Source organism: Callospermophilus lateralis, unplaced genomic scaffold, assembly GCF_048772815.1.
Source record: "Callospermophilus lateralis isolate mCalLat2 unplaced genomic scaffold, mCalLat2.hap1 Scaffold_63, whole genome shotgun sequence".
NCBI lineage: Eukaryota > Metazoa > Chordata > Mammalia > Rodentia > Sciuridae > Callospermophilus > Callospermophilus lateralis.
Genome location: NW_027514713.1, coordinates 18,148,438 through 18,171,533, shown reverse-complemented (window position 1 = coordinate 18,171,533; position 23,096 = coordinate 18,148,438). Strand labels below are relative to the sequence as shown.

At 32.0% G+C, this 23,096-nt stretch overlaps 1 protein-coding gene across 1 annotated transcript in view; it reads right to left on the bottom strand.

Annotated features, from left to right (window-relative positions):
* LOC143389641 (A-kinase anchor protein 9-like) overlaps window positions 1-23,096 on the bottom strand; it is a 133,562-nt gene that overhangs the window by 86,342 nt on the left and 24,124 nt on the right. The window contains 4 exon segments of the mRNA XM_077108363.1: window positions 3,129-3,326; window positions 3,928-3,981; window positions 7,448-7,492; window positions 8,014-8,259. Of these exon segments, the coding sequence (XP_076964478.1) occupies window positions 3,129-3,326; window positions 3,928-3,981; window positions 7,448-7,492; window positions 8,014-8,259 (543 nt within the window).

The following is a 23,096-nucleotide window of genomic DNA, read 5'->3' as shown; positions in this document are numbered from 1 at the left end:
AAATTATTACCTGGCTTTTAAAATTCATCTGTCCATAGAAAGAATATAAAATCCAATGAGCTTAAAATCTGAAGTTTGTGATAATTATTTCTCATTGTAAATTCACAGTCTTATATTTAGACTTAAACATTAACCTCTTGAACTAATTAACCTCTGATATAGCTCAAGAAAAAAAAAATATGACTTCTGAGCCTAACAAATAAAGGCCAAATTTTGCACTACATAAACCAAGGTTATCTTGTGCAGCCTCTTGAGTGAGACTATGAGCTGTTGTCTGAGTGTCACATATTCCTTTTCCAATTACATCATATGCTATTATCAAGTGCTGAGCCTTCTTAATTTCTACACTAGAATGCAACATTAGTAAATTAGTGTAATCTATTAATCCTGGTATTTCTATCTGTACAATAAAGATAAATTTCCTCTATCTCCCAGAATGTGTTTGAGGTTAAAATAAAATAATTAAGGCATTTTATTTTTACTGAGCTTTATACAAATATATTCATATACTAGAAAGAAATTTATAAATCATTTGGAACCTATATAAAATGTAAAATCAGGACTGAGGCTGGGTCTCAGAGGTAGAGTGTTTGCCTCACACACATGAGGCACTGGGTTCAATTCTCAGCACCACATAAAAATAAATGAATACATAAAGATATCTTGTCCATCTACAACTAACAAATTTTTTAAAAAAGTAAAATCAGTTCATGATGGTCAATTTTAGCTAAACTGTTAAATAATAACTAGTTTTGAAAAATGTTAACATTGATATAAAAATCTGTTATAATTTTATTTCCTGATTTTCTATAAGATGAAAGGAACACTCCTCATAAAAGAAAATAACTTAATTCAATACTGTCCAACACCTAATATGATAACCATAATTCTTCATTCAACTATTAAACACCACAAATTCACAGTTTTCTTTGTTTAGCTTTTTTCAAATTACATGGTTTTAAATCACTTGTTCTATGTTACAAAACTGAGAGCCCTTCAGTCAAGGAAACCTCTATTTTTAGAACTACACCTGAAAGAGTGGGGAATAATATACTTCCTGTTTGTGACTACTATAACACAGGAGGTTTGGAGGATTAGGATAATGATCCTTTGACTATCAATATAATTACTTCAGCTGCTCTGACAGAACTACTTCTCAAAGGGATTAAATTTTTTGAAAACTGAGAAATTAAAATATAATAATAAGAACAATAAAAGTATTATTGCTAACATTCAAATAAACAGTTTATTTTCATTACTAAAATGAATTACAGAAATTTTAGATTATCTGAAATTATACTGCCTAGTGACAATAAGAAATAATAAAATCCTAGATCCGGGCACTTTCAACTTAGGCCTCGATTGTCTTTCTACTCTTACCCTCCAGAAAGACACTTCCAAAGCCTATTGCTTTCTAAGTAAATTACTTTTTGCTCCCTATACATTTTCAACATTTCAGCCTGGGTCTTTATGCCCACTCCACACCCCGCAAAGAATATCCTGCCTATCTCTATTTGTCATGAATTCATAAACAATTATTACCAAATAGGTATTGAATAGCTGTTCCATATATTATGTTCCATATATTATGCCAATTTATGGGTAAACAAAATATAAATAACACATTATTCCAATTTATAGATCTATCTCAAATATTACCTCCCTGCTGATGTCTACCCTGAATCTTTTCCTCATAAATCAGACCTCGTCAAAACATTCATAACACTTGTTACCTGCACTTACTTTTTATTTTGTGGTAACTTGTGTACATGCCACACCTCTCCATGGGTTCAGTGAAGAAAGGGGACATCTTAAGGTCCGTCATATATCTTTTGCAAGGGTTACTACAGAATAGGTATTCTGTAAACACTTGCATAATCTTTAAATTACCTTAGTTGAAAAGCATGCCCTTCTCATAATTTTAATTTGTACATTTCCTATTTTTCAAAGAGGAGTCTCTGGAGTCAGATAACTGAGCTTTGAAATTTGGCTCTATCAATACATCACTTCTGCACCTGGATTATTTCCTTCATCTTGCATTGTCTTGGTACCATCATTTGTAAATGATAAAAGTACCCTTATCTCATGGGGTTGTAATGATGATTCAATGCATTAATATGTGTAAGAGGCTTTGAATACTGCCTGTTATAGAGTAAGTACTTAATAAGTGCTAGTTAATGCTTTTGTTATCCAAACAATATTCTTGTCTTGGTAATTTCTCAACTTCCTGTAGAATCTGCTAAATTTATAAAATATGCTGTATTATATGTATTCTCCATCTTCATTATTCCCAGATTCTGTATTTGCCTACTTGCTCAAATTTATTTGAAACCCACAAATCCATACCAATGGTGCTTTCATAGACATTTGTAGACACACACAGAGTGATGGCAAGAAATTTTGAGTTACTGTAAAATCATGTTCAGCTACATTCAAACACGGTGATCACACTGCCTTGTTTCAGCTCTCACAGAGCAAAAAAGAGGACAGAGATGGCAAGGATCAGAGTGCAATGTAGTGCAAGGAGCTCAGAATTTCAACTCTGGCACCTGTTAATGGGGCAGCTTCAGGATAATCACATCTAAACTTTAACTTCTCAAAAAAACAAACAAAAAAATGGAATCTGCTAGCATGAATTGCTTTTAAGATTAAAGATTACAATCCATGTGATACATTTCCTACCAGGAGCACTTATTGACTAAATAATTCCCCCAAACTGGAATATAACTCAAGTGAATAAAAAGAATCAACCACATTTTTTTCTAATTTAAATTTACAAAATTTCTTGTTCAGAATTTTATAATCATGGCTAAAATAAGAAGAAATACATTTAGTTGGAGGAAAAAGGATAAAGATCCTAGTTATAAAAATAGATTCACCTGAGACTTTAGTTTAGCATAGGCAGATCACTTTTAAGGAGCAGAGTAATGAGTAGTATCATCTTTAAAACTATTACTACGAAATTCTCAATGTTTTTGAAATATATTATTTTATATACTCAAAGAGTTTGTCTGAATTATGAAATTTTGGGTGCATATGCATAAAAAAAGATAAACACCTTCATTAAAAACTTTAAAGTTAATTACAAAGCTGCTACAAGTAGGTTGACTTCCTTAAGATACACATACCATTTCATATACTTTAATTTTCTCCTGTAAGAAATTAATTTGCATTTTGAAGTCTTCTTTCTTTTTTTGATAATCTTCTAATAGATGGTCTTGTTCTTCAACCTGTTGTTGATGAGTGAGAATCTGTTGTTTGGCTTGCAGTAAATCTGCAGCTGTGTTACTGTGAGTGCTGTTTCGTAGAGTTTCACTAGCCTGTAACTTGAAAATAGAAAGAAAATATTTAAAATATTAAATTTTGAAGTGACACTTTATTGTACCCTCAGCCCACAGGGGTTCTCTGGAAACTATGCTCACTTCATAGGCTTACAATCTCAGTCAACATGTTTCCATGCTGTCAACATGCTGATAGGTCATGTGCACTTTGGGTAAAGAGCCAAAGAATTTACCTTTCACATTATAAAGCTGAGAAAATAGGAGAAATAAGACAGGCAGACAGGCAGAGAAAAATGTGGACTGAAAGTTCTTCCTGGATTCTTGATGACTTTTCAAACTCTAGTTTCAATTTCTCTCAGAGTTCTGATTCTATTTCTGCCCTTAAGTTCTATAAACAAGCCTGTATTCATACCTTAAATTCCTCCCTTTTGTTTAATGCAATTAGATTATAGTTCCAACTAAAGATAAATGGAATGTATCCAGTTGTCAGTCTAGTTATAATTGAGAATCTAATTAACATAAAACCATACCAGGGTTAAAAAAAAGTAGGGTGTAACTGCAGGTTAAATTTCTGCAAAAATACACATGATAAGACTTTGTAGAATTTTTAAATAGACACACTGAAGAAGTACAAAGAAAACTGTACCATTAATAAATTGGTAGGCTTTCCTGTTTTCACCACATTACAGCAATCATTTACCTGTATAAAAACAATTTCCTGATATATTATGATAGACCAAATTTTATTTACCTAACAATAATATTTCTACTAACTGTGTATCTTTTACATCTAGGAAAAATGCCTTAATAGCAAAACAAATATGGTAATTATATTTAACTGAAGTATCTAAGAGGCATATCAAATGTCAATCATTCCTCAAACATCTAAGTTCTTACAATGCAAAAGACACTTTCATTTAAGTTAACTGAAGTTCTAAGTGCAGTTCCTATTTAGTCTTTAGAAAGATAACTAAAAGCTTCAAGTTACTAGATCTTCTTTTACAAAATGCTTCCTTAAAATTAGCTAAAAATATTTTTTAAATTAAGCCTTATTTATTTTCAAATAAAACCATTTACTGGTATAAATTTAATTAAAGGCTAGTAAGCAAGCAAAGGGAAATAAAGAGGTAAAGAACACTCCCCTAAGAACTTTCCTCTGGGGATAGTACTACTGCTAGTCATGCCAATCCAGACAGATGTGGGGGCTTTCTTTAACATATCACCACTTGTCTGTAGAACAGATATTTTGTAGTAAGAGAAAGGAGGATGATAGAATATGTACATAGGGTTTAAGGAGTGGGAAATTAATTTCTTATCAATTAATCATTTAGTTGCCTTTTTACCACTAAGAGTACAAAAACCAACTTCATTCCTGCCCACATTCCTGCCCATATCTTAAGCCTTCACAATTCTATGTTAATAGAACCCAGGAGAATGAAATTGTTAACATTGAAATATGTAGGACAGACTAGTCAGAATGTCTAGTCAGAATGTTAGGATTAAGTCTGTATGAGGCATGACACATTAAAAAGTAAAAATCCTAGGACTGAAGATGTAGCCCAGTTGTAGAGCATCTGCCTAGCATGTGCAAGGCCCAATACCCACAACTGCCAAATAAAAAAAAGGGGGGGGAGGGTCCTAACTAAGAGACTTTTAAAAAATCAGTTTGATTGCTCTACTTTTATTCTAAGAATAATCTCTGAGAAATAAAGCTAAATGGAAGGCAAAAAAACAACTTTTGTTAACACATTATTGTAATTGGTGAAAAACCACAAGAATGTAGGAATACTAATTCTAGATATAAAGTCACTTGTGATAATTTTCAAATTATAATACTTGTAAATTTCAATTACTTTTTCATGACTCAGAAATGACACATTCTGATTGTAGTACACACTAAAATTTCTATTTTGAAGTAACAGTGTAATAAAATGAATATTTGTAAATATCATCAAAGATCATGTCAAATATCATGTTATCAGTATTACATAAATTATTTATCCAGTATAATAGTTATATCTAATACCTCTATAGCAAATATTCAGTTAGTTCTCCTCTAATTCAGTTTAAACATATTTATAATGCCCCACAATGAGTTGGTTAGGATCTATCTCCAAGTACTTTCTGGCCATCATGTTGCCGATTGTAGTTGTCTTGAAGTGCCTGGACTGTTATGATCTGCTCTGAGTTCGCTGTTCAGCCCTGAGTGCTAGTCACAATGCAGCAGGTTGAAGACAGCCTACTGGAGGATTGTCAAAACCTTCATAACTAAGATTCTCAACTTCTTATCTAAGATTTTTTTCATAAGTTTGCAGAAGAGTTCTCAAACTTCACCTCACTCTCCTCCATTTCATTCTTCTCATCCTCATCTTTAGTTAGTTGCAGGCCTTCCCACCAAATTCCCCAAGCTACAGCATACAATACTCATCAATATACAACCTGAAAGCCCTGTTTCTCCACTCCACAAAAGCAGAGTTGATATCTGATCTTTGCTCTCATCAGTGATGAGACCTGAGTCTCCTTCAGGCAAAAGACATTTTTGACAGAAAAGTGATCTTACCTCCAGACTGGGAGGTATGATAGTCAAACAGCTCAGAAAGGCATCAGTAGTTATTGGGAGTCCTCAGAGCTTCCAGGTTTTAGAGATTTTAAGAGAATGCCTCTGACTTTTTTCCCTGTAGTTTTCTTTATTTTGTGCCAGCTCAGAAAAAAGCTCAAGGCAAATTTTAAAAATGTCTTTGTGAATGACTTTCAAGATTTTGCTCTGCTGGAGCATTTTCTTGGCAGATGTTCAGAGGCAGGTCCTCAGAGAACCACACCATGGATAAAGTTGAGATAATTCTGGTTTGCAAGTACAAGGCTAGCCTGAGCAACTTAGCAAGTCAGTTTCAAATAAAAACAGCTGGGAATGTAGCTCAGTGGTAGAGCGCCCCTGGGTTCAATCCCCAGTAACAAACACACACCCACACTCAAACAACAAAAATAAAAACTGTAATATGTTAATTTAAGAACATAGTTTTTCGAGCTGGGATTGTGGCTCAGCGGTAGAGTGCTTGCCTAGCATGGGTAGGACCTGGGTTTGATTTTCAGCACCACATTAAAAAATAATAATAAAATAAAGGCATCATGTTGTGTCCATCTACAAAAAAAAATCATATTCATTCTCTCTCTCTCTCTCTCTCTCTCTCTCTCTCTCTCTCTCTCTCTCTTAAAAAAAGGACATAGTTTTTCTATTAGAAGCCTACAATAAATTCAAACTTATGAAATATACTAAGTTGCTTAAACATTCAGAGTAAAGAATAATTTTCCATGTACTCTAAATCTGGGAGCAAAGAAATGACAATCATATCTAAAAAGAATAAGATAACAAAGTGATACTTATTGCAAACATATAAAGAAGGCAGGTATTTCTTAAGAGACCAATGCCTATTTTATAGTTTATCACCTAAAATAAAAATCATCATTGTCAGGCATGGTGATGCACACCGTTAATCCCATCTTCTCAGGAAGCTGAGACAGGAGGATCACAAGTTCAAAGACAGCCTGGGCAACTTAGTGAGAATCTATCTTAAAAAAAACTTAAAAATGGCTGGGAATGTAGCTTGGTGACAAAGTGCTTTCCTAGCATGTACAAGGCCCTGAGTTCAATGCCCAGTAACACACATGCACACACACACACACGCACAACACTACAGCAACATTAATTCCAATAAACATTTATATATATAAATGTATGTGTGTGTGTATACACACACACACACACACACACACACACACACACTAGTATTCAAACATTTGTAAAAAGCATTACTATAAAAATCATACAAATTATAAAATTTTTACTGTGCTAAATGGCTATCTTAAAATGGTCATGGATCCTAGAAATGCAGACTCACTTTTCTAAAAACCAAATTAGGGCTGCTATATAATTAAGGATTAAGCAATTCAAACAGTTAAGACTTTAGCTAACCACTGGAAAAAGATACAGCAGTAAAATATAATTTTCAGTTTTTCAATCTATTTATATTATATTATGTTACCTTAAATTATATTAAATATATACAGAAGCATATAAATTTATAAGAAATAAAGCACAAACAATCAATAATTTCAAAAAAATATCAATTTTATTTATGACATTTTTAATTGGGATATGTTAGTCTTACCTCCGAAGTGCAATCATCTGGTGTGGTTGAAATCTCACTTTCTGGCTACAACAAAAGTAAAACATGATTACAATTATGACATTTTTCCCCTGCTAAATATCATACTTTACAAAAAAAAAAAATCTGCTTTACTAAGACATTGCTGTTAGTAACAATGATAGAAAATTCACAAAAATACTATTAAAAAACGAGTAAAAATTATCCAAATCTTTAAAAATTTCATTTCATTATGAATTATAATGACTTATAATAATGCATATAAAATTTATCACAAGGCATTGTTATAAATACAAAAGTACCAAGAACTTTTACATATATAGTAGATGTCATCTGTAAGCCAAAAGCATCAAAGACACCATTCCTCTAATTGATGTAACTCTTTTAAATAAAAGTAAATCCTTAACATGCCATCAGAAAAGTTCAAGTTCTTTAAAAGAATCATCAGTTTTTGATGCTAAAAAGTCAATGACTTTGTCAAGCTTCCCTCAGGTGGATGTTAATGACTTTTCACTGCCACTACTTTCTAGTTAGAGGTAGAATGTTTTAAAATCTGGATGAATACTTACATCAACACAAAAGACCTGCTCATGCTTAAGCATTTCTTCATTGTTTAGAGTTCTCATTATTGTGGATTCAGGCATTGCGGCTGATCCAACACCCTGAGAACTATTTATGAACATCTCCTCACTCTTTGATTGATCAATATTCAAGCCATGAACATCATTTTTACTGCTTGAGGTTTTCTTCTTTTTTGGCTTCTTATGAGGGTTTTGTCCATCCAATCGAGCTCTTCTTTGTCGAAACTGGGCAAGCTACAGGAAAAAAGTATCATTAACATCAATGATAATTTTTCTTTGGGATCACTTTCTTTAAAAAATTAAACTATCACCAAAGTAAAACGATGATAATAATATAGATGACTTCACAGTTTCAGAATAACTATTGGATTGAATATTCAGGTTGTAAAGATTGTAAAACTAGGTACTTTGTGAATGAACTTATTAAATATTGAGGGGTAAGAAATGAACATGTCAAGTCTAAAGAAGAGGAAATTAGCTGAGTTAGGGGAATAACTATTCTATAACTAGAATAGGGGAATAGAGGATTCACAGTATAATCTCTAGATTTAAGATTATATGAAAATACACACAAAAACAAGGAGCTCCAAACATACTTGTTCTGTTCTACTATTTATACAAAAGATATTGTCTAAAATTATCTTTTATACAAAAAAGATAATTAGCCTATTAGCTATACAAATGCTCACTGCAACCATATTTATAGTGGGAAAAACTTACAAGTAACTTAAAATTTTAAACAGCAGTGTTTTCTACCTTTTATCATTTGTCTGTCATCATCAGAATTTGTACCAAACCCTAGTCAACGATACATTATCATTTACTTAACATATTTTAAACAGTGTATTTTCTTTAAATTTATTTTAAAAGGAGATGTAATCTCTGGCATTAATTGAAAGTTAATATCACTTGTTATTTCTTTTAAGAGATAAGTTGAAAATAAAAGAAATGATAAATCTATTATTGAAATTTTAGTAAGAGGTTGCTGAAGGCTATGAAAAAAAATGGACAAAGTAAAAGACTGTTAAAGAGAGACAAGCATCAAACAGATTTTCATTATCATAAGTAGAAAGAAAACTGAAAAAGGTAAAAACTTTCTTACTATACTATCCAAAGTTTTTTAAGCCCTAAAATATTTTCTTACCACCTAAAATCAGAAGTACACATTATATACCAGGTAACACTAGAACTAATTATGGTGAACTTATATTAAAAATGCCAATGCAAGCATTTGCTATTAAAGACTTTGTGATATAATAGCAAGTATAAAGTAGTATTGTAGCATATCTATTTCTTTTCATGAAAGGAAAATTACACTTCATTTTTTAAAAGATAAGGCAAGTCTCAGGCTCATAGCTTTCAATGATTATATCCAGTATGAATTTAAACATCATTATATTCATAGACATAGGTAAATTCTGGAAAACTACAACCTTAACAACTTTTGTTTACATTTGGAGTTCAGATTACAGGTATTTTTCCTATTGCTCACTTACATTTTATTTATTTATTCTTAAGAATTTTTTTTGATGGACACTATACCTTTATTTTATTTATTTTTTATGTAGTACTGAGGATCAAACCCACAGCCTTGTATATGCTAGGCAAAGGATGTATTGCTGAGCTATTACTGTATTTTTTTAAATACAGTAAGTTTTCTGATTTTTATATAAAGCAACTACTGACAAAGACTTAAAGTTAATTTGAGCTCCGGAATCACTCTTAAGAGGAGAAAAAAGAAGACCACATGTAAGTTCCTTTCTGCCTTAAAAAGAGGAAATATATGCCTAGAATTACCCAAACTATTAACCAGACCACTTACAAAGACAGCAAATAAATTTCTTATTATCTAAAGTACTAAAGCAATCTTGCTAATGTTACTATCAAATATGTGGCAAATACATTATTTATAAATAACATTTTATACTTAAATTATCTGCTGTAGATGAAGAAAAGCATATAAACAAGTTCTATTCCCTTAATAAAGATATTTAATTCATAAGTCAGAAATAGCTCATGATTATACTTACAGAGTATAAAAATATATCACATTTAACATTTTTCCCAGTTATTTAGTAACTACGCAGTGTGTTGAGGAACAGGTGCACGACCAGTTGCCTCTATTTTCACATTATTAAGCTGCTGGAATGTACTTGAACTACTTAGAGCATAGCAGATCATTCTTAAAAATAAACTAACTAGAATATTGGCAAATACTTTATCTATAAATAGAATCAGAAATCCAGGAGCATTATTTAAAAGCATCCCTTAGAGAGAATGCATTGCCAAAAAATAAATACTAATAATGACATTTATAATATTTATACTCAATTTCAGAAACTTCTTGAAATATCACGTTTCTGCATCAGAATATATTTAGTCATCAAAATTCATCAAGGCAAAGATGAAGATTTTGCTTAAAATTCCAAGTGTTAGATTATATCAATAATTTATATCTAATATTTATTCAAATGTCAAATATATAACAAAGGAAAAAAATATTATCTTTGCATTATAGAAAGAATGACTTAGATCTGGGGATGTGGCTCAGTGGTAGAGTGCTTGCCTAGCAAGCACACAGGGCCCAGGTTCAACCATCAGCACAAAATGAAAGATAGATAAATAAAGAATGGAAAGTTTGATTTAAACAACAACAACAACAAAATAACAACAACAACAAAAAAAAACTTCAAAATACGAATATCTGTTACTAAATGCAAAAAGAAGCACACAGATATGGAATAAAAAGTAGAAATAGTTCCATTATAGTATTTAGAATGAATCACTTCTACAAACATAATTAAAGATACTGTTCTAGGCCTATACTACTCATTATGTGAGTCATATTATTTTTTCAGAAAAATTAACCAGAAGGTAAACCCCATGAGAGCAAGGACTTTTTTTCCTCCCTACTTCTATATATTAAAAACCTAGAGCAATATTAAATAAATATATGTTGAATTTTTTATCTATTTTTTAAAAAGATGTTAGAGTCTGTAAACAAGTCTGGATGGGCGCCTGGCATTTTGCCAGAGGGAGTAGTTTGTGAAATAACACCAGTGAGCCATTAAATGTGGAGATTCCTGATTGGTTGACTGCCATATCTAGTTTATGTTAATTAGATAAGCTGTGTGGAATGTATAAATACCGCTCCTGTCCTACAATAAACGGCTCCCATTCCTGCTGTATCAACGTACACAAGTTGTTCGTCATCCCCCAGCTAGTTTGCTGTAGCCGGACTGTGGCAAAAAGAAAGAGAGACAGAGAGAAAGAGAGAGAAAGAGAGAGAGAGAGAGAGAGAGAGAGAGAGAGAGAGAGAGAGAGAGAATTTTAATATTTATTTTTAGTTATCAGCAGACACAACATCTTTGTTTGTATGTGGTGTTGAGGATTGAACCCGGGCCACGTGCATGCCAGGCGAGTGTGCTACCACTTGAGCCACATCCCCAGCCCCTATGTTGAATTTTTTAAAAGGATAATTTATCTTTTATTGAAAAGTCACCACACTAAGCAAGATCATATAAAAGGCATACCTAATTCTACTTTATTAAAATGTTCCATGGTTTCAAAATTAAAATGAACAATTTTCAAATTACTTGAATCACTCTTAAGAAGTGAAAGATAAAAGAATGAGACTAAGTGAATTTCTTTGTTCCTTAAAAAAAGGAAATATATGATTGGAATTACTGTAACTATTAAATAGACCAACTACAAAAATGGCTAATAAATGAATAAGAACATAAAAACAATCCTTCTCACTATAACCTCCCTCCTCCACCAAGAAAACCAAAACAGAACAAAAAGTTTCTCATAAAAAATAATATCCATAATAGCTTTCTGGAAAGACTACTGTTTTATAAAAATGTGAAAGGGATAAGATTGTATCATGTATTCAATTATTTATAGCTATTTAGTTTTATTTTAAATTTGAAAAATGGCAAGCTAGCAGATAAGCAAAAAAATCTGAATCAATTAGATAACCATCTGATACTGAAATGATGCACTTTAAATTACTGAGAAAACATTTATTCTAAAACATGCTGAAAATTCAGACTACAGCCATCTGTGTTTGTCATTTGGAAGCCAATTATAAAAGTGTTAACATATGTAGTCACAGAAATAGTTGCAAGATGTACTGGAAAGATATTATGTTCACATATTTATCTTTCAAAAGTAGACCAGATCACAAGTAAATGTCTTATCTTGACCAGAACATGAATAAACAACTGAATATAAATATATTGAGTTCCTTAAATTCAATATTTATAATTTTATAAATGATCATTCTCAATAAAACAATACATTTTCAAAATGTTACATATAAAAACATGCCAAGTTTTTATAATGTTCCTTCAAAAATAAATGACTAATTGAAGTCTGTTTAGGTTTTTGTGTGTACATTGACTATTTACTACATGCCAGGCACTGTGCTAGACATCAGTGAAACACATGGCCCCAAACGTAGAACTTCACAGTATAATGCCAAACTCTATTATTAAATGGAGTGAGAAATAAGGGTTACAGCAATTTCTTAAGCCTGGCAATCGTTCATATATACATATATGGACAGCAAGAAGAGAGAGAAGAGGTGTATTGTGTTATAGGAAACTGTATTGTCCTGATTTTCTTTAAAAAGGACTTCCGAAAGAGATGTGTTGTAGTTTTATGCCTGGAAAGCATAAAAATTGGATTTATGTCTGGTTGTAAGTATATAGTTCAGTTATTTAACAAATAATTATTGACTGCCTATCATGAGCTATGACAGGGCATGTAGTGATAAATAACACATATGAACTCTCATGAATTGCAATCCAGTAAGAAAGATAATATTAAACAAAAAAGAAATATGTACATTCAAGTTATAAAAAGTGCTTTGAAGAGAAAGTATATGCATTAAAGACAGCATACAATGGAAATTCAATTTGTGGGACTGTGGGGATAGGTCAGAAAATATCTTACTGCGACAAAAATGTAGAAGCTGATATATAAAAATCAATTTGTTAGGGGCTTGGGTTGTGGTTCAGCGGTAGAGCGCTCACCTAGCACATGCGAGGCCCTCAGCACCCATAAAAGTAAATAAACAAAATAAATGTATTGTGTAGAAATAAAAAAATATTTAAAAAAAATCAATGTTACCTGATCAATATTATAATCAGTGGCAAAACAAAACAGAACTAGAGTATCTGACTCCAAATCCAACCTTTCGTTATACTAATTTGCTTTCTATGTATTTTTAGGTTCTTTTTCATTGTATTTCACAATCCTAGAACATTAATTTTAAAGCATGAACAAATGAAATTGCCAAACTGACAAGTGTTTTTTGATGAGAGGAAAAACAAACGTGAAAATGCACATACCTCAAAGAGAATGTTACAAAAATATGTAATCTGGTAATCTCTATAGTATTTAAAAATAACTATAAAAAGTGATTTTTATGTTTTTCCTGTAGAAAATGGAAGAAATCCCAAATAATTCTAATTATGGTGACTATTTGTTCTTTGCAGGGCTGTCATTAAGCCTTTTTAATATTTCTTTATGGATGATAAACAAGAAGCTATATACACTACCACAGAAAAACTTTGGTGGCCTAACCTTGGAAACAAAAAGATTATAACGACTAACCTAAAAACCAGCTGAAGAAGGGCAAATGAGAGCAAAGATAAAAGCAACATTTTAGGATGCTCTGAATCATATTTTCCAAAATAACAAAAAGGTACAAACCAGGCCTAGGAGAATGCCTGTAGTCCCAGCTATTTGAGAGGATGATGCAGAAGGACCTCTTGAATGTAAGAGTTTGTGGTCAGCCTCAGAATTAGCAAGACACACCCCCCGTTCAAAAAAACAAACAAACAAAAAAAAAACTGTAAGAAAAAAATAGTGTTAAATAAAACTAAGGAAATCAAGAATGGAAAAGACCATAAGACTTTAAATCATTGAGCAACCAAACCTATTTATAGCCTATAATCTCATTCAATTCGATCACCTTCATGTTTAAAAAGAAAACAGATTCTTTAGCTTAAGGAATCATCTTAATTTTGTGTACTTCATGGCCTGGGTATACAGACAACCCAAATATTTCTTGAATTTCAAAACAATATGGACTACATATAATATAGTGCTGAGCTGTCATATAGTACTAGCTATGTGACAGTGGACAAGCCACTTTACATCAGGAGAATTCAGTTTCTTCAACTGTATAATGAAGAGATGCATTAGAAGGATCATTTAAAATTTCCTCCAGGTCTTGAGGTTTTTTGAGAAAATTTTTCAATTATTTCCTTTCCTTTCTCCTTTCTTTACCTGCAATTCTAAGGAAACCAGCATTTTACTTATGAAAATTTCTAAACTGTTGCTTGAAAATACAAGTCAACAAAAAGTATATAGCTATTACTAAATAATCCCAACTGAAAAATGGTATAGGATACAGAGAAAGTGGAATGATTCAGTGTTCAGAACAAATCACATCTAAGTACATAAAATTACCAAAACATTATTTTATTCTCATGTTATTAAGTATCATTCAGAACAAATTACTAGAAAGTTCCATAAAGGAGGGGATTTTTAATAAAAATCAATCATTATACACTCCAGGTCTAGAACAGTGACTGCATATAAGCTCTGAATAATTGCTAAATTTTTAAAAACTGATTTTTTGTGAAAGAGGCACCTCTAGGCATTAATTATAGGCATTATTTCTCAGAACTTCAGAACTCCTACATAGTTTCTTTAACCAAAAACAAACAAACAAAAAACCCCTAAGATGATATATTCACGTCCATGGCTACACATGGCTATAATTACTTAATGCAATGTAATGTTATGCAGCTGTCAAAAAATATTTTCAAAAAATTCTAATGTGGGAAAATGTTCTCAGTATAAAACTGGGTAAAATAAGAGCACAAAACTGCATAAAATGAATTAAGTGGAGTTTTTAAATATATTTGTGCATATAAACAAACTATTAAAAATTAAAACAAATTATTAAAAATAATTACTTGTAGATTATGAGACTACAGGTAATTTTTTTCTTCTTTGAAAGATCTTTACTGCCTTCTACCCCTACATATCTTTAAGGAATATTCACTGATAATATTATCATGGCTCCATATGTTACTATAACTATTTTTTATGGTGCCTATGTTTTCCATTTACATCTGCTTATTTTATACATATAGATGCATGTAAGTATATATGCATGTACAGAGAGATCTCTGTATCTAATATGCACATATAAACATATACAACAAAAAACTTAGGTCATGAAACAATCTTTTTAGTTTCTTCCATGAATCAATACAATGATATTAGCACTAGAATACCAAGACAGAGTGAGGAACAAAGTGATAAATGCTAAAGCAGTGGCTACAGTTTCATATTGGAGTCTCATTTCATTTTACTATCACATTGGTTCCTATGTTTATGATGAAAACCAAGAGTGTTTTCTTTTTAGCCTGAAGTCAACTGAATCCAGTACTCCTGGCTCTAGAGCAATCCAAATCAATGTGAGAGTTTCATTTCAGATGCTTGATAGAAAATGTCTAGCAAGAAAATCATTTACAATTGCTGCTTGGGATAGTGTACTCAGTCTTTGTATGCTTATGTCTCAGGCTGTCTTCTCCCGCCACTGCCATTCCACCACCAATAATAACTATTTTCTTAAAGAATAATAAAACTATATACTTACTAAAAATCACATCCAAAAGAATAATAAAATAACCTGCATGACAGTGAAATGAAGCAGAGGTAGGTGGTATCAGATACCACCTACTGTCACTGTCATGCAGGTTATTTTATTATTTATTAATTTTTAAGTCTAGGTTATAAGTGATTCCTTCTGGTAAGCATATAGTTTTGGCAGGAAATATCAACTCAAAAATATAAGAACTGGGCTGGGGTTGGCTCAGTGGTAGAGCACTTGCCTTGCACGTTGTGAGGCACTGGGTTTAATCCTCAGCACCACAGGAAATAAATAAAGATATTATGTTCATCTACAACTAAAAAAAAATAGAAAAAAAATAAAGGAACTGCTACCTCTGTTCAGTTCAGTGATCCATGTTAATGGTCAATGGGTATCCAGTGTTCATCAATAGTTCCCAGGGATGTCTGTTTGATGATTTAAATAATGAAACCATGTAGATAATATTAACAAATACAAGTTTTGCTTTTTTCATTTTTTTATTTTTTAGTTGTAGATAAACACAATTCCCATTTTATTAAGTTATTTTTATAAACCCAGTGCCTCATACCTGCTAGCCAATTGCTGTACTAATGAGCTACAACCCCAGCCTCACCAGGTTGCTTTTGATTTCACTCCCTCTTTCTACCTCATTTTCAAAGACACTCTCTAGTACTCAAGGACTAAGGGAACACAGGATTCATGATTTCTATCCAACTCTAAACCCTTGGCACTTGCAGACAAAACCTAACACAGTAGAAGTATTTGTAACAGTAACAAAACTGGAAATGACCTAAATGCTCACTGATGAGAATGGACACTGAGATAAATTTCTATAAGGGAATACTATCACAGGAGTGAAAATGCTCTAATGATATTGAACAAAAGGAAAATCACTGAAGACTTCACATAATGACACCACTAAGTTCAAAAACAGAAAACTAAGTATAGTTTATGTACACATATGTGGTATAAAAAGCAAGGTGATGATAAATTCAGAACTATAGTTAGCTCAGGTGCTAGGGGTGGAATTAGATAAAGATTTTAATGCATTGGTACATGAATGTTTTTAATCTAAGTGATAGGTGTAGAGGTCTTTTTTTCACTTGTTTTAATATTATATATATATTTACCATGCATTCTTCTGTAGGTGAAATACTGAAGTACTTTTAAAGTATGTAGAACTTCCTTCTGAGGGAACTGGCCAGTACTTACAACTTCTACCATCCATGACATCTGTTTTCACCCTCTTTTGATAAGAGGAGTGAATCAATTAGATCCTTCTCTTGAAAGTAGGGAACAAGGAAGTAGCAGAGCTGTCCAGAAAGGTTATAGAGAAGAGATATCTTGTATGAAGGATTCTAAAATTAGTGCATAATTTGATCCTCATGTAATTACAGCCACACCACTAAAATGACCTCTAAATTACAGTACACATGATCATCCTACAAGATAAATTGCAGCCCAAGACACTTTTCTCTATATCCAATACAGCCAGTTTTCCTTCTGGCATTAAATAATCCTTATAGAAGCACACCAAGTAAAGTACCTGGCTTATAAGAAATCATAATATATAATCACTCAAGTATTGCAAAATCATGCAAAGTGGCTCTATCAATGGGTTTTAAACTTTTCTGCTCTTTGAAAATCTTTTTAAAATAGTGAGACTTTCTGATTTTGGCATGGGGTGTGTTCTAAACAGTAAAAAGAACTTTTAAAAAGCTTACCAGGAGCTTCAAGTGTACAGCAAAATTTGGGAACCACCGGATAGTGGTTTATTTTATGAGATTTGCTTCCACTGTTTATATATTAGGTTTTTTTTTGCCTTTTAAAAAAATTTTAAAAAATGTATTTAATGGGAAACCATTCCACTATATAGCATAGGTTTGAAAATTCATCCTATAATTTTTGTTCATACACAAACTGATGTGTAAATAAAGGAAGTTAATATACAAAACTATGGAAATGAGATAAGAAATGGTGGCAAGAATGGCATCAATTTCCCATGGCTTTTCAGATTCTCTGAGGCCCTACTACACTTCTCCGTCCTTCCTCTGAAATCTCTGCATTTTTACAACAACCCTCTCTTACCTCATCTTAACTAATCTTAGTTTTTGTTTTGAAACAAAGAAGTCCTACCAGAATTAGACTGTTTATATTCAGCAATCTTAATCAAATCAATACTTCATTTAAAAGAAATGATAGTTTTATTGCTTCATTTGTACAACAGTAACACATACCTACCACCTGGTGGCAGCATACCTACCTAAAAATAATAAATTATTTGGAAAGAACCCTTTCAGAGGTTAAGATATATCACACTTAAAAAAAAAAAAGTTTTCTGCTATATTTAGGTTAAAATTCATACTACTTTTAAGTGATACATACAGCCCCTCATTATCTGATCCCAGCATATTTCTCTACTCTAGTTTTCTGCTATATAGCTTTAATCTTCTAAATTCCAACATGACAATGATTTTAAGAATGGCTAATAATTCTTTAAGACTTTTTACAGCCTGACAAAATTCTAAAGTATTTTATACTAAAAGGCTAAATCTTCACATCAACCCCAGTACCAACATTTACAGATGAGTTACTGAGTTACAGAGAGGTTAAGTATATAGCCACTAAATGACAAAGTCACACTTGATCCCAAACAATCTGGGTTAGCCACTATAGGTTATACTTTTCTCCACAAAATTTTTGAAAAATTCCACTCAGATGTCTCATAAGGAACTTCTAATACAAAATATCCCAAACTGATTTCCCAATCTTTCCTGAAGTCAACAACTGAGACTGTTCTTCTTTTTCTCTTAGTGATAACACCAACCTTCTATCCATGTTCTCTCTTTTACCAACCAATCACATTCTGATTTTATCCTCTCTATATTTCTTGATTATCCCCACACTTTCACTCCTATTTCACTGTCTCAATTGTAGTTCAACAGCCTCTAAATAGTTTTACCATCAAGTCTATCCTAGATACAGCTGCAAAATGGATCAATCTGAAACTCAATCTTTTTAAGTATCAGTTAAAAATAATTTTTAAATGCAAAAATTTAAATGAATGAATGTATATGTAACCATATTACTCATTGTCTTAAAACCCATCAACATATCCCACAACCTTCAGGATAAAAATCTCCTTAACATGAAATTCAAGACCCTCAGGATAGAGCCCAGACCTACCTTCTTTAGCTTCATCTCTTGCCCTATCTTGCTTATACCTTTATACTCCAATAATACCAAGCTCTTGTACAACTTCCCCCAAGGAAGTCAAACTGTTCCACACCTCAGTGCTTTACTCTTCCTGTCTCATTTTCCTGAAGTTTCTACCCACACCTCTCTCCTTTTTCACCAAGTTTTTCTCAAAACTTCAAGGCTTCATTCAGAGTTTATCCATGCAAGAAGCCTTCTCTAACTGCCAAATGGAATCAGATATTCCTCCCTTGTGTTTTTCATAGAGCCAGAATAATATTACACTCCTAAATTTATAAATATCTGTTTTTGTTTCTGCCTACTACTAACTAAATGAAGCTTGTATTTAGCAGATTCCATGTCTTTCACATTCTACAGTCTAGCACAAGATATAACAAGCAATAAGTGCACAAATGTATTTATCAAATGAGTAAATAAATGATTATCTGCACTTCACTTACTGTATTGTGATTGACTTTCTACTCTATTAGAATGTGAAAATATTAGGCGCAGGCCTGTGGGTTTTTTATCTCTGAATCTACACCGACTTGCATGGAGGTCAAATAAACATTAAATAGATTAATAAGACTGAAAATACCTGAGTAACAAAATGAAAGGAACATTTTAAGATCAAGACAGTGACAATGTACAGAATCAACTTGAGAAAATTAACAGAGTCAAAAAAAAAAAAAAGCACATTAAAGGAGAGTTAGGCCTGATTTTTTTAGAGTGTGAGATAGGAATAGAATGAAGCAGATTTTGAATTTAAAAAAAAAAATTAGGTTTGGAATTTGGCTATGAGTATAAAAAAATAATCCCATAATGTTCAAAGGATTTTTCACCCAAGATGCATCCCAAAATAGATACTACTGTGCATAGAAAATATGATGGTGTGTGAGACAGAGAAAACTAAAACATTAAAACAATTTAAGTTCATATCCTAGGAAAAAAATAAGTATAGACTCTTCTTTCATAAAATTAAAATCTTGAGGCCTATATAAAATATTATTTCATCCTTTTAATTTACAAAAAAATAAATATCATATACAAAAATAAATCTCAAATTAAACTTTTTCTGTCAAATTTTATTTTAAAAATTGGTATTGGTTGTTTGAAGCAGAAAAATGAAAGTCATTAGAAATACTCAGACATGTAGTTCACTAAAAAGGAATTTATGCAAGTCAAAAGTAAACATTAGTTTGAAAAATATAAAAGATTTCACACCAAAAATATTTATCTATTAGTAGAAAATAGAATTTCTGTGACTTTTAGCTAAAACCCATTATTTCATTTAAAAAATGTCCTCCTAGTGCACATTTGTTAATGCAGTTTTTACAACTTTTCTAATACCTTGATCTTTAGAGCATCTACTAATTTATTCAACTTTCAAGGAATCAACATATACACATGCACTCAATAAAATATCAATGATGCGGGAAGTTAACTGAGATCATTGACCACACCTATGGCAACAACCCCCACATCTCCCTCACACACTTTTCACACATTAAATTTGATTCTTGAACTAGTATTTTATTTATAATTGGTTCCTTTTTCTATCTTCCCTGGGGAAAACAACTAGTAAAGAAAGACCGACTTGAATAAAACTGAGACCTCTGAGGAATAAATAAAACCTAATTACTGAGCCCCCACAATGAACAATCCTTAGAAAACAACAAGGAATTTTATAGTATATGCAATATCAAGAAATAGAAGACCTAGCATGCATGAGCCTCTGGGCTCAATCCCAGGGTTGCTGAGGGGTTAGGGAGTGGCTAGAGAAAGAAACTGTAGATCTTGTTAGTTTTTCAGAAATCTGTAAGTCAGAACATCTAATCAATCAATACAATTTATAAAGTCAAATTTTTAAATAGGACTTTGTATAATATATAGAGTAGTTCTAAATCATCAAAATAACTTGAGGCTCTAAAAAATGATCTCTAAAAGGGGAAACACATCAACACACACAAAAAAATCTTATAATTACACAAAAAATTTAGATTACATAAAAATCAGAGCAAACAGTAACCCAAAAGAGGAAAGCAACTGCAAACAAGCATTACATTGTTCGTGTAAGATAAAGGAATTTTACATAGAACAAAAGAATATAGATTTAAATAAATAACCTAGGAAAAACTACTCCTGGAACAATGCTAAATTTATGAACAGTCTTAACGTTTAGCACTTTTGAACAGTGTAAAACCCATGAACAAATTAACCAAGCTTTAGGAGGTGTACCTAAATGGGCATTAAATATCCTAAGTTCTATTTTGGTGAAAACTACCACAAAAAGTAAAAGGGAAGTCAATATGACAATAGAAATCCTTTCTACTAGGTAGAGTACATACACATGTCTATTGTGTTCACACAGAAAAATGACACGGCTTTTTGTTATGGAAGACTAAGTCATTTTTCCCAAAAAAACTGATATGTATTGGTAATGATCAAGCCAAAAGGCCAACAGGTGCCCATTTGACCAGCTGGACAAAGAATGGAATGACTCACTGCACCACAAAGAAACTCAAACTTCACCATCACGCTGTAATCAACTCACCAACAGCTTATTCAAAGGAAGTTCCAGTTTAAATTTTGGTGAGCCAAACAAGCTTAAAAGAAAAAAAAAAAAGAGATGGAAGATATCCCACTGGAAATGTGTATTTCTGTCTGCTCCTCTCTTGTACATGATCATACATGCTCTCTTGCTTGATGCATATATATATATATATATATATATATATATATATATATATATATATATATATATATATATATAATATGTAAAACAAATTCCTAACAACCAAATTACAAGATAGGTAAAGGACTTGAATAGTCTGAAGATCTACAAATGGCCAAAAAGCATACAAAAAAGACACTCAGTGTCATTAGTCATCAAGAAAACAAGAATTAAAACCACAGTGGGAAATCCCTTTTTGCCCACTAGAATGGCTATGATTTTAAAAAAAGAAAACAAATTTGTTGAGATACAGAGAAACTAGAATTATCATGCATTATCAGTGGGTATGTAAAATGAAATGGTACAGTAAAATGGTAAAGCCACTATGGTAAGCAATTTGGAGATTCTTCAAAATGTTAAATGGAATTACTATAAGACCCAGAATTCTTAATCCTAAATATATGCCCAAGAGAAATGAAAACAGGTATTCAAATGCTTGTATACAAATGTTCAAAGCAGCACTATTCACAATAGACAATACATAGAAACAATCTAAATGCCGATCAATGGATTAAAGTGTGAACACATTGCTGTATATACACACACTGGAATATTATTCAGTCATAAAAGGGAATGAGGCATGGACACATGCTACACCATGGCTGAACCTCAAAACATTACACTAAGTGAAAACAGCCAAACATGTAAACACCACTGCACGTGGCCCTTTTTATTTATTATTTTGAGACAGGGTCTCACTACGTGGCCTAGGGTCTCACTAAATTGCTGAGATTGGCCTAGAACTTGTGATCTTCCTTCCTCAGTCTCCTGAATCACTGGATTACAGGCATGCATCACCATGCCTGGATCCCAATTAAACGGATGCTAACCAATTAAATAGAATGCCTAATTTTAATTTTATAAAAATCTTACTAAGAAATAAAAATAATGTCCCTTATCACTAATGTTTCACAATTTACCAGAACTTTTTTCTATTTGTCATATTAGAAGAAATTAATTCACATTTCAATCATCAGCAGCCTAAATTAAATGTTTAATAGTCATAGTTTAGCTCTTTCTACAAACCTTTTTATTTAACAAAAATAAGAAATGTTTTTGTTTGAAAAATTTTTGTCCCACTCTTGTAATAGTCCAATCCTTTGGATGAATTCTATCTTTTTTGTTTCCTCATTGCTGTGGGTTATCATTCAGTAAGGATGTCTGTGGTGTTCTGTCAATAAAACTGAAAAGTGAAAAGAGAAAGTAAAATAAAAGACACATCCAAGGGACTAGATGAGAACAGGAGTGGGATAAAAATTGTTCTCAAACAAAATTATCTCTTCATTGGATTTTATTGATGCTCTGTTTTCCTGCCTTAGAGAAATTTCTTTGTCATACATTTCAAGAAGCCTGTTATGTCTATTCTTTCCTCTCAACACCATGATTTCTTTTATTTCAGCAAAGCCCAAAAGTCATGAATTAGTTTTAAATCACAGGAACGCACCAGTCTCTGATGGATGCATC